Source organism: Eptatretus burgeri, chromosome 4 (assembly GCF_056783735.1).
Source record: "Eptatretus burgeri isolate ZD-2024b chromosome 4, Ebu_testis_v1, whole genome shotgun sequence".
Lineage (NCBI taxonomy): Eukaryota > Metazoa > Chordata > Myxini > Myxiniformes > Myxinidae > Eptatretus > Eptatretus burgeri.
Window position 1 is genome coordinate 74620793 of NC_140964.1, and position 13849 is coordinate 74634641.

The 13849-nt window shown below is 47.2% G+C and overlaps 1 protein-coding gene across 6 annotated transcripts in view; it reads right to left on the reverse strand.

The window, feature by feature from the left end:
* Nucleotides 1-3713: 3713 nt before the first annotated feature.
* Nucleotides 3714-13849, reverse strand: part of CLSPN (claspin) — a 91082-nt gene continuing 80946 nt past the window's right edge. For 5 of the 6 annotated variants that reach the window (XM_085878699.1, XM_085878698.1, XM_085878700.1 and 2 more), the window contains 2 exons: nucleotides 5123-5308; nucleotides 3714-4164 (listed from right to left, as the gene is read on the reverse strand). In XM_085878699.1, coding sequence (XP_085734825.1) covers nucleotides 4069-4164; nucleotides 5123-5308 — 282 coding nt within the window. In that variant the 3' untranslated portion in view covers nucleotides 3714-4068. Of the gene's footprint in view, nucleotides 4165-5121; nucleotides 5309-13849 lie in introns of those variants that run through there. The other variant, XR_015057547.1, reaches the window with a different exon arrangement.

The following is a 13849-nucleotide window of genomic DNA, read 5'->3' on the forward strand; positions in this document are numbered from 1 at the left end:
TGTGACCTTTGTTTTCCATCATACTACCAAGAATGATGGTCACTCCATCCGGAATAGCTTCAGGACTCTCACAAAGGGAAGTGCCAATGAAGTTCTGAAGATTTCCTTTATTTCTTGGATTCTTCATGAATAAATTCCAGTCCGGAATTTCTAGACTCTTGGATGGTGAGAATTGTCTTGCCTGGTCTGTCTGGTTTCTCCTCTGCTGCTCATCACCCTTCAAAGTATGGCTATCATCAAAATCATACTGATCACCAATGATGTTGACACAGTTGCACATTTCAGGTTTCAACTGCAGGATACACCTGCTTGCGAAGATACAGCTGGGGAAGTTCACCAAATGTTTTCGCACCCATTTTTTGGTATTTATTTACAAATGCCATTGTGTCTACCAGATAAACTGTGTATAGGTCACTCTGTGGTAATGATGGCAGCTGTAAAACAACATCCTGCTCAGCTTCAGCAATTAGCACTGCCACGAAATCAGACTCGTTGCCTTTGCGCATTACAACCCCTGTGCTAAGCGTGGATCAACCTCAAACAGGGATGATGGATAGTCTGTCCACTCATGGGAAAATGCAATCTGTCTTGTGACTGGGTCGGCATCTCGATAGAAACACAGCACACGTGTAGTTGCAGTCTCATCTTGATAGATCCTGATTAAACTCTGTTTCCTTGATGGTTTTGATTTCTTCTGTGAGGAGAAAGTTACCAGCTTCAGTGGTTCAATCTTAATAGAGACCACCTCTTCTGCTTTCATAATGGCTTCCATGCCCTTAGCTTGAGCATGGACCAAGTCTTTTGAAGCATCCTTCTCACCAGTTGCTCTATTGAGCAGATCCACTTGGTTGTTACACTGGAATGGGTTTATCATCTGCTGGCATATCACTTTCTTGATCTCCTCAACATGCATATGTTCTTCTGTTGCCTGCTTCTGTGTTTCTCCATGATGAGTAGATTCCTGTTGGCCTAGATTAGCCATAGACTTTATGTTCTCTGATACAGCTGTGAGAAATGGTGCTGTTTTCACATATTTATCTCGAGCAGCTGGTGCCTGAGATATGCGTTTGAACAGAGATGTCTTCCCTTCATTGTTGTATGTCTGCTCCAGGGCCATGTCACTCCAAACACCATTGAATTTTCCTTTGGAAGAGTGAACTGTGAAGTACCCAACCTGGATCCAGCAAACCTTAACCGAACTGTGTTCAATAGAGTAAGAGGATTTTGGGGGTAGGGGTAACTTTGGTTGACAAAAATGTTAATTTTCTCTTTAAAAATTGATAGAACTCAATCAAATTTGCTGTTTTAATTAGCCATGGATACCATGTTCATATCACATTAAGAGAAATTAGTATTCTAATGCAGCATCTGCCTATGATAAGAAAAGTTCTAAAGGCCATCTTCAAAAAACGTTATTTTAAGGCATTTTTCACAAAATTATGTACTTTTACGAGGTTTACTTTCACAAAGGCAATTTTTTTTTGTCATTTTACAATGCACTGATTGAATTCTTACATTTAGTTCACATTTATTTTTCATGAATGTGATTTTTTAATTTTTTTAGAAATTTTATTGACAATTGCTGTTTTATCAAATTTTTCAAATCTTCCTCAAACAAAAACGGCCGCCAAAATTTTTCGCAAGAGCTTATGAATTGCCAACATTGGTTTTCATGAACTGCAAACATATATCTAAACATCCTGGGGGTGTAAAATTTTATAGCAGAGGCTGTAAGGTCCAACCCTAAAACAGCCTCGTACACAGGTTGGCTCCCGGACTATGTGCCAACACCAGGATATACAATATATCCCAAGATGACCAACAAAAAATTTCATACTGATCGGATGTAGCGTTCTACGTATGCAATTATGACGTCATAAAAACGTTTTCCCTTTTTTCAACATGGCTGTCACACCACGTGACCAATTACATCATACGCATCATTAAAACATTCTACATGAGTAGCTGCTCATCTGGTGAAAATTTCTCATCAATTCGACAAGTGGGTGCAGAAAGAAAAAAACAACCATACTCATGCTCTGTGCAGACAAACAAAGACAGACAAACAAACCCAAATGCAATACCCTCACCTTTGGCGAGGGGTAAATATAACTTGTTACAGCCATTTTTCCCTGCTGAGCAGGGGTTAGCTTTTTTGTGGGCTCCATGCAATCATGGTTCCCTTCTTGAGGCAATGTTTTTATGGCCGGATGCCCTTCTTGACGCCAACCCTGGTCGCCTCTTATGACATACAGGGATATGGTATACCTATTCTAACCGGGGCATACACCGGGACCAGTACACTGGTACTCATTTCGCCGACCTCGGAAGGATGACAGGCTGAGTCAACCCCCTGGTATTAATTCAGTGGAAAACGGGAATCAAACTCAGGACCCTAGGATCTCAAGCCAGCCACCCTAACCACAAAGCCAACACCAGGCTAACGAGGGTAAATATAACATTCAATTAAAATTAATTGTTCCTCGATCATAAATTGAAGTTTGTAGACAGACTGATACAGACAAAGTGTACCAATTGCTTAATCCCGCTTTTCTCTTCGCGTGGTAAAAAAAAAAGGAAAAAAAAGTACTATTCATTTATTATTTCCTCCATATTGTCATAATAAAGGCTTGTTGAAAATGTAATGACAAAAAAAGCTCAACTGGTAAAAAAAAACGTTATGCCCTGGACAGACAGACAAACACACACACCCCTACCTCCCATGGTGCGTGGACTGGCTAACGAACAAATACATTGATTTTGACATTGGCTGTTGTATTTATTTCAATGGTAACTAGAACTACGTTGTCGATGGCACACCATCGCATATTCCCGTGCGCACTGCTTTGACCCATTAACGCAAGGTGAAATTTTATCTTGCAAAATGGATTGACTATTCTTTTCTATTTGATGTGCTTTATGACCAAAGACTTGCTATGTTTACGAAATCAGAAGTCATTGCAAGCATGTCAACATTTCATGAAACATTAATTTAACACTGTCCAGCAATATAGAACTGTGCATCAATTTAATCATAGGAATGAACTGTGTATAATATAAATTATAATTATTCATAATCAATTAGATAAATACAGTAAAACATGTGACTGTCTGTCACTCATGGGGGCCACATAAGTAAGTTCTTCAGAAAAGAATTTACCATGTACAATGGTAAATACACTTAAAAAAAAAAAAATCAGCCCCCATGACCCCACCTCCTCTGGCTCGGCCCCTAGGGGTCATATCAAAAATCCGACAGTGTTGTGCACTTCCCCATACATATATCTACTATGTCCCAGTTTCAAGTTCCTATCTCAAACGGCATAGGAGGAGCGATTTTGACCCCCTATCTGCAAAGCACCCCCTACCCCCCAAGCACCCTCTGATCATCATGTGTTTAAAAAAATATGTTGTTAAATGTGTAACTCATGAATATGTTTGATTTAGAAGTGATGACAATTTTTTTTTAAATCAACCCCCATGACCCCAAACCCCTCTGGCCCAACCCCAAGGGGTCATATCAAAAATCCGAAAGTGTTGTGCACTTCCCCAAACATATATCTACTATGTCCCAAAGTTTCAAGTTCCTATTTCAAACGGTGTAGGAGTTGTTACAGGGTAAGACAGATGGACATACGGACGGACGGACGGACGGCGGAGACAATCACAACACAATAGTCCCGCTTTTCTTCGAAAGCGTGGGAATAATAACATGGTGCAAATGGAAATTTTTATTTGAAATAAAAGCAAAATAAACACCACTGTGAAATAAAAATTATGTAATTACAGAAATTTACACTTTACGATGCAAAACAGGTTGCCATGGGAAAAGCTTTGATAACAAAGGATGACAAAACGAAGTTATTGAAGGATCAGAAAGGTGACTTCGAGCGACTCATTAAACCGTTTGTTAGTGTCTCGATTAAAAACACCGCACGAGACAAAATAAAATGTACAATCGTTGTAAACAAATGAAAATAGGAGATACATGCGTAACATGCTCATGGTTGTAGACAGGAAGAGGGGACTTGAGACTCGCGTTCTTGCATCAGATTTTGTCTCCATTGCCTAAAGGAAAGAAAATACACTTTGAGGCTGCTTTGGGACTTCGTGTCGAGGACGCTTCACACACGTCGTGGTCACAGGAGGTGAGCTGGGCTTCGTCTGTTTGGACGAGAAGAAATGATGAAGAGACAGGATTTCATTTTCACATTTCAAGAGCAAAGTGTTTTCAGGATGAATAGACGAAAAAAAAAAAGTGTCCCAATCTTAAAAAAGGAGTCGAAACAGAAACATATTCAGGATTTGATAGAGTAGTGTGTGTGTGTGTGTGTGTGTGTGTGTGTGTGTGTGTGTGTGTGTGTGTGTGTGTGTGTGTGTGTGTGTGTGTGTGTGTGTGTGTGTGTGTGTGTGTGTGTGTGTGTGTGTGTGTGTGTGTGTGTGTACACACTTCTCTCTGTGCATATGCCAGGAAGTGTAAGGAAAACAGAGGATGATGGTTTTAACCAACAATGGAAGGAAGAGGGGAACAAACAAAATCAGAGGAGATTGTTTTATATGAATGTGTTAATGACAGGAGGAAATATTTTTAAACGGATGCAGTGTCGGAAGGGAAGATTAAATGAGACCAACAACTTTGAATCATAAAAAGATGTTTGCTTCAGAGAAAGTATTGAAAATAAATAAATAAATAAACAAACAATAAATCACAAGCTCACACGGACGCACGCGCGCGCACAATCTGAGCTATCTATTTATCTGTCACATATGTATCAATTTCCATAAACAGAAGAAAAAAAAAATCAACACCATCCGACATGTCTTTCAACACCTACTCCATTGGAATGGAATGCATGATTACATCATGATAGCGTTTCCTCAAACATTGTGCCGGAGATTTTGATATTTTCTTTTTTAATCTCTGCAAAACTGAAAAACACTCACTTACACCATGACACTTGTCAAGTCAGATCCACAAGATAATGCAGGCAAATCCCAAACACTGCATTTTTGAGCAATTATCAATCTATGCAAGACTATATTGTGTGTCAAGATCATATTATTGTGAGTTTCGGATGCATTGTCAATACCGGACATCCGACACTCTTCGTTGAGGCCTCACCAAAGATCGTTTGTTTGCAACTTTCTCTCGCTTTTCCACCTTTGGATCAGGAGACAGGGCCTGGAACACAAAACTGCGCCGATTGTTGGTGTGAGCTGTTCCCGGTGGGGGTTCACAATTACTGGCCACCCCAGCTAATCTCTGCAGCTCTTCTTTAGGCTGTGCAAGCAATGATCCGAGCTGCACCTGCAAATGAGGAAGGAAGAAAGAGGACAAGGAAAGGGGGTTGGAGGGTGAAAGCGTTTCATGATTTTGGAGTTAAATAAAACCCTTTTACCTCAATAACACTGATATTACCAAATCATACAGGTAATACATCTTGGAATACTATCAGCTGGAAAGGCACTTCAATGTTAATATATTTTACTCCTTGTTCAAAATGTATTTTCATTCATTATTTTACGAGGCAAAGAGGTTGCCATGGAAATGCTTTGAATCATAAAACCAAAATAAAAATGTTGATGAGAATTACTCATGCCACGACCACAGACCAAGCACGTGAGTATTGCGATGTGGTCTGTTATTACTTGGCAAAAATTTTTTTTTGTCAAGTATCGTATTTTTTGGTGTATAAACCGCACTTTTATATCGGCAAAAAAAAGTAAAAGTTGGGGGTGCGGTTAATACAGGGGTATAGAAAAAAATATCAGTCTTAAAAACGATCAATGCTGAATTTCAATTATATTCCAAATGAACACTTTTGTGGAAGACGGAACTGCTGTTAAGCTCAATTCTACTGTTTGTATTATGAAAATTGGTTCAGGTTAAGAGTTTGCTCAACATTTTATTAACCATGTGCGAAAATTAAATGTCATGCTCGGAAACGCCTGAAGACACCCGGAGTTTATGAGCGTGGCGTAGAAAGAGCCTTGCGGCTCTAAAAATGCCATTAAACACAAAAGAAGAAGAACACCTGGTCTCATCAAAAGAAGAATTATTCACAATAGCGAGAGTCCAAGAACGGAGCACCCACCTCCAATATGCTTGCATGGCAAGCTTCCCTCGTATGTCATGTTCTAGAGGAAGACACTGTCCAAAGACAAGTTTCCAGTCGGCATCATTGTTCGTGCGCAGCAGAAGAGGTGGAAGACGAGGGACTTGTAGTGGTGACTATCTTTTTGCTTGCATCATTTTCTAAATGAACATCCAGTGCAGGCAGAATTAATCCACCAAGATTGTTCTTTACATGCTGATGCGATGCAAGCAAATGCTGGATAGCAGGGCGTGGTTTAAAACTAGGAACAACCAATGACCCCGAGTACTTGTCGAGAAGTCCAGGAAATGGATTTAAAAGGAATAAGAATAATCTCACGGAGAGCGAGGACCCACGTGGGACGGTGAAGCTTTAAGAAGTACTAGTGATGCTCGGTTATTTTGACTTCCTTTGGTTCTCTTTGTTCTTCCTGGTTCCCTTCGTTTTTCCTCGTTTCTATCAGTGGTTCCTAACTTGCTTCCTGCGGATTACTCGCGCCGACCAGACGAACTTTCTTACTTCACAGGCCTTTGTATTAGACCCAGCTTTCGAGGAACATGAGCTGCATCTGGGTGGAATCACCACAGACAGACTTTCCTATTTCCTGGACTTGGTATTCTCATCAGTTGAAAATCAACATTTTGTGATGTGTTTTCCGCCGGGATTTTCGACCTGGATTCCGAGTAGCATTGGCCACATGCATCTTGGTTGAACCTTCACCATTACTCCCGTCACCACATTTGCTGAGCACAATGAAGACTAGGAGACTGCCGGCGTTCATCGGAAGGATGAAAAAGGTCGATTCCGATGATCTGCGGCCAAATCATCAAGGTGTGGATATCATCAAGCGAGCATTTGTGAAATGCTGCATCTCCAACAACATGGACGGCACAGAGGAGACATTATTTGGGAGAAGGAAGCTGCAAATGACAGTGACAGCGACACAGTCCGACACTCCACAGGTTTTGTGATGCGATCGGCGGGTAAATCGAAACATGTGGAGTGTGACGAGCACTCCCCCGATCTCCATTTGACATAGTCCTACACTCCACCTGGGGAGTGCTCGTCACACTCCACGTTTCAATTTACCTGCCAATCACATCATGTGCCTTCTGGTTGAATGGTTTGCATTTGCGGGAACAATCGTCTGGGTGGCAGACGAAAGGTTGTTCTTTGCGGATAATGCGGTTTTACCGTGTGAGACAATCCGTGGCAATGTTCACCATAAGTCAGGAGGGGCATGTCTATATACATATATATATATATATATATATATATATATATATATATATATATATATATATATATATATATATATATATATATATATATATATATATATATATATATATATATATATATATATATATATATATATATATATATATATATATATATATATATATATATTGTTGTGGTTACCAGATTCGCAAACCACCATTCAGGTCCCTTAGGTGAGGTATCTCGGTAAGTGCATGTGTAGTTAGGCCCAAACCCGTTGTCTAGTGGGAATACATGTCATTTATACGTGCTGCGACTCTTCAGGATAGCCGTTTTTTCTTTTACTATCTTTATTTTGGACCAATCGCCACCATCACAACCACAACATCAACCACCAACCACAACGCCGCTTCACCACAACCGCCATGACCTTTACCGTCACAACTCGCCACCATCGCATCACCGTCATCTCGCGCCACTCATGGGCACCGATGCTGGACTCGTGTAGGGCGCACGTTGAACAGCGTGTACAAAATCACGGATTTTCTGCTTCAAAAACGGATCGAAAACGACACACGCCCACTTTTTGCCGTCCAATCGGTGAGCGAGGGGCGACTGGCTCCCGCCCCCAGGGCGATCGATATATGCAAATTTGTGGATCAAAAGCCTTCACGCCCACTTTTTGTCGGGCCAATGGGGAGCGAGTTGAAAGGTCAAAGGGAGGGGGTCAAAGGCGAAGTTACGGGGGATAAAAAGGGCGGTGTTCGACAGAAAAAGGGGGAGTAAGAAGTCGGAACGAGGAAGAAAGGAGAGTAAGTAGTCGGAACGAGGAAGAAGGGAGTCGTAAAGGTCGGAACGAGGCGAAGGAGAGTCGGAACGGAGGGGACGAGCTGTGGAGGCGGCGAGTCGGACGAAGGGTGCTCGCGCCGTGCAAGGAGCTGCGCGCCCGAGGGAGGCCGGCAGCGCGACCTGGCCGAGGTGGGAGACGCTCGTCGCACATAATAAAGATCCTCTATACCCCGAGCATCAGCAACCCCCTCCTGTTTCCCCCCCCGCGCTGAGATAGTGCGACCAAGGGGGCCCGTTCCCACCCCCTGCCAGGCACTGTCCACGAGGCCCGCGGGTTGCGGGGCCATCGCGCTCCGCGTCTCATCACCAGACGGGTAGGCCCGACCAGGTCTCGGCCCCAGGCCTACCTCATTCTTGAGGGTATTTTCTTTCCTTGGTTTTGGGTATGTGTTGTCGGCGCCGTCTGTGAAGTAGAATTGTATAAGTGTTGCCGTGTGCTCGGTAGTCGGTATTAGCTCTGCACTGTGTTTTCACTTTTATATTTGCTTTTTGTGTAAATGGAATTGTGTTTTCTTTTTTGTGTGCATTTGGTGGAATTGTATTTGTGTGCTTTCCGTTCGTCGAGAATAAACGTGCTTTATTGTTGAACTGTTTCCCGCTTCGCTTCGTCTTTTCCTCCATTGAATCCCCATCTTGCTTCACGTAAAGGGTTGGTAGTGGGCTGAATACGCCCGATAATTAATCGAACCGTCGAGGTCGACGATAACACCGCTCGGTTATTCTGATAGTACGGAACGGGTCGCTTAAGTGGCCCGTGTCCGAAGTCGACCTGCGGCGAGGTGCGACGCCCGGTCTACCCTCCGCGTGGGTACTTAGGTAGTTCGAATTTGGCAAGCAACCCTATCCCACGCGGGGGCTGATTGGCTCGATCGCGGTGAGATCGAAAGGTCCACCCGTGACTGGTTCCCGGCGTTAGTCCGAGAGGGTCACGACTGGATTGTCCGTCCGGTGGGCGACGTGCCGCGATTCGAGTTACGTGGCCGTCGCACGCCGGCGGGCGCGAAAACCGCAACACTGGTGTCAGAAGTGGGATACAAATTCATCGCCCTCCTCGCGGCACTGGTATCGGAGAACAGGAAAACAGGCTCTCCTGTCTCCGGCTAAATTCACGGGAATCGGTCCAGGGGTGAGAGAAGCGACCCCCGATTCCCTCCAAATTACGAGCGAGCTAAATTAACCCTTCACGAGAAGCAAGATGGCGTCTCAAGGCGAGCGGGAGCCGGGGGTATAAGAAATGTATATGTGTAGTAATGTAGAATCCATGGTCCAGGATGGAATCCCCGAGCAGGAAATGTTGATTGTGCAGGAACACGGACTCGCCCAACTGAACCCAGGGCCCGAGGTGGGTGCGGCCGCGGTGTATGACACCTTCCCCCCCCTCTCCACCAAAACCCTTGCTAAAACGGTTCAGCTGAGTGCATCCAACATGGCCCAGCTTATAGCCATGCTGGCGGCAATGAACGAAAAGATGAATGCGAAAATGATCGAAAAAATGGATGCAAACACAAATGAAATGAAAAACGAAATGAAAGGCATGAACGAAAAGATGGATGCGAATGCACAACAAATAATCGAAAAGATGGATACAAACGCAAATGAAATTATAAACGAAATGAAAGGCATGAACAAGCACATGAAGGAAGAAACGAAAAAGCTGCGGGGTGAGACGCAGAACATGGGCCGATGCCTGCAGGCGGGCATGAAGGCCGGGACCAGGGAGCTGGGAATGGCGACTCCACGTGTGGGAGCAAACGAGCTGGGTGGGGGTGCAACGGCTGACAGGCCCGCGGTGGAGGCGGGTGAAAAAATAATTCGTGGAACGTGTTGGGCGAGGGTCGTGACGATGACCGAAAGGGAAAAATTAAATGGGGAGACCAAAACGTGTGAGACGAGACACGAGGTGACGACAACGGAAATAATAGTTGAGACGAGGGAGGTAAAGGGTGAAGAGTTGGCAGAGACACGGGAGACAGAAAAAATAGAGGGAAGACTACACGATGAAGACGGGGTAAGTGACGCACACGCACACACGGAGGTAGTGGAGGATAATGGGGGTGAGCTCGCGGAGCGTGTAGGGACCCGGTGCGAGCAGCGGGATGGCCTCCTCCAGGAACGAGGGGAGGGAGTATGCCCCCTTGAGGCGAGTCACGACCAGGTGAGTTCGGTCGTGCTTTGCGAGGTTGAGGGGACGAGTGCTGTGGACAGGTGCACGGAGAGCTTGGGGGGTATGGAGGCCCCGGAGACCCTTGTGGGGACACAAATCCCCAGTGTGGTTGTCCCTGTGTGTGTGGTGCAAGGTGTGAGTGCGTCCCCGTGTGTGGAAGCGACCCCGTGTGTGAGTGGTGTGGTGGCGATGGTGCCGGAGTACGTGCTTCCCAGCACGCCGTGTGTGGATGAGGCACCGTGTGAGGTGAGTACATGGTGTGTGAGTGAAACGGCCTGTATGGATGAGGCACCGCGGGTTAGTGCCCCCGCGTGTGTGGGTGAGGAACCGTGTGTGGATGAGGCACGGTGTGTGGATGAGGCACAGCGGTTGAGTGCCCCCGCGTGTGTGAGTGAGGCACGAGTGAATGGAGCACCACGTGTGAGTGGTATGGGTTATGCAAGGGAGACCGTGTGTGTGAGAGAGCGGTATGAGAGGGAGATGTCGGTTGGCATGCGGGAGCACGCAGCCGCGTCTCCCGGTGTGAGTTTAATGGTGTGGACTGTGTGCGTCGTAACACGCAGGTATGCGTGTGTGGAATGGAGACGACGAAGGCGACAGAAGAAAGAAAGCCGAGTAGCGGCTGTAGTTGTTTCGAGGACCGTGCCGGGTTCGCCCAGCAGTGAGCACGCGGTTCGTGCTGTGCAACGCACGAGACCACCACGTGCTCGCTTGCGAGAGTGAAGTCCCGGTCCGGAAACGCACGCGGTGGATTTGCCGATCCCGCGGACGGACAAAGTTTAGGCAGGTAAATGGATTTGGACCGGACGGGTTCTCCACGCGATCGTGTGTGTTAAGCTCCAACGGGCAAAGCACATGTGTTCGCGTGGGGAACCCCTCGAGACGTGTGGCTTGTGTTTTTTTTATGCGCACGGTGACGTCATGGCTGCACGTGGGGTTGGAATTCGGCAGGAGGGGTATCTCTGCCGGATGGTAGCGTCCAAGGAGGGACGAGGAACACGTGCAGCTGCATGACGTCACGGACAGGTGCAAAGTGCGCGAGCTCTGAGTTGCCGCGCAGGTGCTGCGCATGGGAAAAAAAAAAAAGGAAAGCCAAGCCTCACTTTCGGGTGCAAAGGATTCCTGGGCAAGGGGTGAAAGACCCCCTTACCTGGGCACAGGATGAAAACTAGTTAGGGGGAAGGGTTAGCTTAGCTAGACCGACTTCATGGGGCAGGGGTAAGTCCTCATGGAGTCCGTGGAATGGATTAGTTAGAGGGATTGTAGCCAGATTTAGGTTGGGAAATAAAATGATTGATTTGGAGACAGTGACAGACAGTGAATGTGTAGAGTTGACGTAGTTTAGCTACGTAGGTTAAAAGGAACGTGCTACTAGTTTAAGGGACGACGTGGGAGCACCAGTTAGTTAGGGGATGTAGTTAGAAGGATGGCAGAGTTCAGCGGTGAGTGGGTTGAAGAGTTGTGGGTTGTGAGGTGAGTACGCGTACATGTTGAGTGAGTGAGGCCAGCGGGTCTGTGTGTGTGGAGCGATTGGGGAATGCATGGTGCGATGAGTGATTGGGGGGAGGAGTGACTCCCGCCCAAGGGACCCCGGGGTCAGAGTAAAGTGAGTTAGCTGGGTTAGTCAAATTGAAAATGGAGGTCGTTTTGCTGTTGGTGGGAAAGTAGGCTCGAGACCCATTTGGAGGGGTGCAGGAGCCCTGTTGACGGGCTTGGGAGCGTGGCTGCGAAAGGTGAGTATCGCTGAGTGGGTACCCCGGGCACCAGGCTAGTCGGCCGCGGTAGGCCAAGGGCCCATGGGGGGCCGGGATAGAGTAGTGGGCACGGGTGCGCCTGCTTGGTGCGGGGGCCTGGGGCGCCATTAGCCGCGTGGGCAGTGTTGTGGGCACGGGTGACCCTCGGAAAGGGGCCCGGGAGGCCGGCCTGCCACGTGTGCGTTTCAGGGGAGGTGCCATGGGGGGCACTCCCCGGTGTTAGGGAGCTGGTAGGCTCGGAGGCAGTGTAGTGCCCGGGGGTGCCATAGCGGGAGATTCGGCAGAGGGTCGTGCCTGCCAAAGGGAGCCACGTGTCCCAGCCAGGAGACCGTGTGAGGGCACGGAGAGAAAATTGGGGGGCGAGGCCCGAAATTGTAAGGACACCAACACAGGCGACGGGAATCTGGGTTTATAGAACCAATAGTTTAAGCGAGAGGCGCTTGTTGAAAGCCCCGGGGTAGTTTAAGAGTTAATGGTTAGGGTAGATTAGGAAGTGTACCCCTCCGCACCATCCATCCCCTCGCTGTCGTTGTGGGCCGCTGGACCCACTTTGGGTTAGATCGCCGAACTCTGGGGAGGCCATTCTGAGGCTTCGTTGGGCCTCGACACAGGACGTTAGCTCTCCCTTATTCCCCTCCGGGAAGGGAACGTAGGGGTTGGGAGTAGGCTAGGTGACAGGATAGGTTAGCCGAACAAGGACGATAAAGGGGGTTAGGGGACGATTTATAGTGGGGAAGTAAAAATAAAAACAACAAAAAAAAATAAGTGGGGCTAAATTGGGGTTTGACAAATTAAGGGAGTGGGTATAGACAGTGACAGGCAAAGGCGATAGGTTGGGAGGGAGACAGGTAGGTAGGTCCGAGCCCGCCTTCCAAGTGGCCAGCACCACCGCACTCCCTCCACCAACCTCCACTGAACGGCAAAGGCTAGCCAACTCCATCGGCTGGCCGTGTTTTTCTTCGAGGCGGAGGCCGGCCAACTTCATCGGCAGCTGTTGTTGTGCTGCAAGGCCTGTACCGGCCAGTTCATCTGCTGGCTGTTTTCTTCAAGGCCTGTGCCGGCCAGTTCATCTGCGGGCTGTGTTTGCCTGCAGCGGCCTTCTTCTGCGGGCTGTGTTGCCTGCACCTTTGCCATGCCATGCCCACTGCCCATGTGCACCAGCCCCGTTCAATTTTGCTTTGCCCCCCCCTGTTCATTTCCATGTGCGCCAGGATCGTAAAAGCAACAGTTTGCAAGCTGCGAGAACTGCCCTGTTGGCAGCTACAACACGGGCCTGCAGTGGCGGCCCGTGCACCGTGTTTGTGTCCATGCATCCATTCGTTGTGCTCATTGCGTGTGCCACTTGAGCTGGCACGGAGACTACGTTTGTGCAGCCCATGCACCGTTGTGGTTCACTGCGTTCAGTTCAAAAGGGAAGGCCTTGGACTGCGTGTGAGCAGCCAGCCACGTTCCCTGTCACCTGCATTGTTTTGAGCCAGAGACTGCATGCGGGCAGCCTGGCTCCCTGCTAACTGCTTTCTTTTGCAGAGTTCAATGATCCTGGGCCATGGTTTAGTGTAAGATTTGTAAGTTAAGGTTAAGATGTACTGTAAATATGAGTGCGCCCCCGGCATGTATGTCTTAGCGCCGGCAATTTTATTTAAGTCGTCCGTGTGAGTGAGTTTGTTTAGGTAGTTACGCAGCCCTCAGGTTATTTATTTTGGGGACACGAATACCATGAATGTCGCACTCAGGGATCCGTAGGTAAAATGTACTAGGGGAAAACT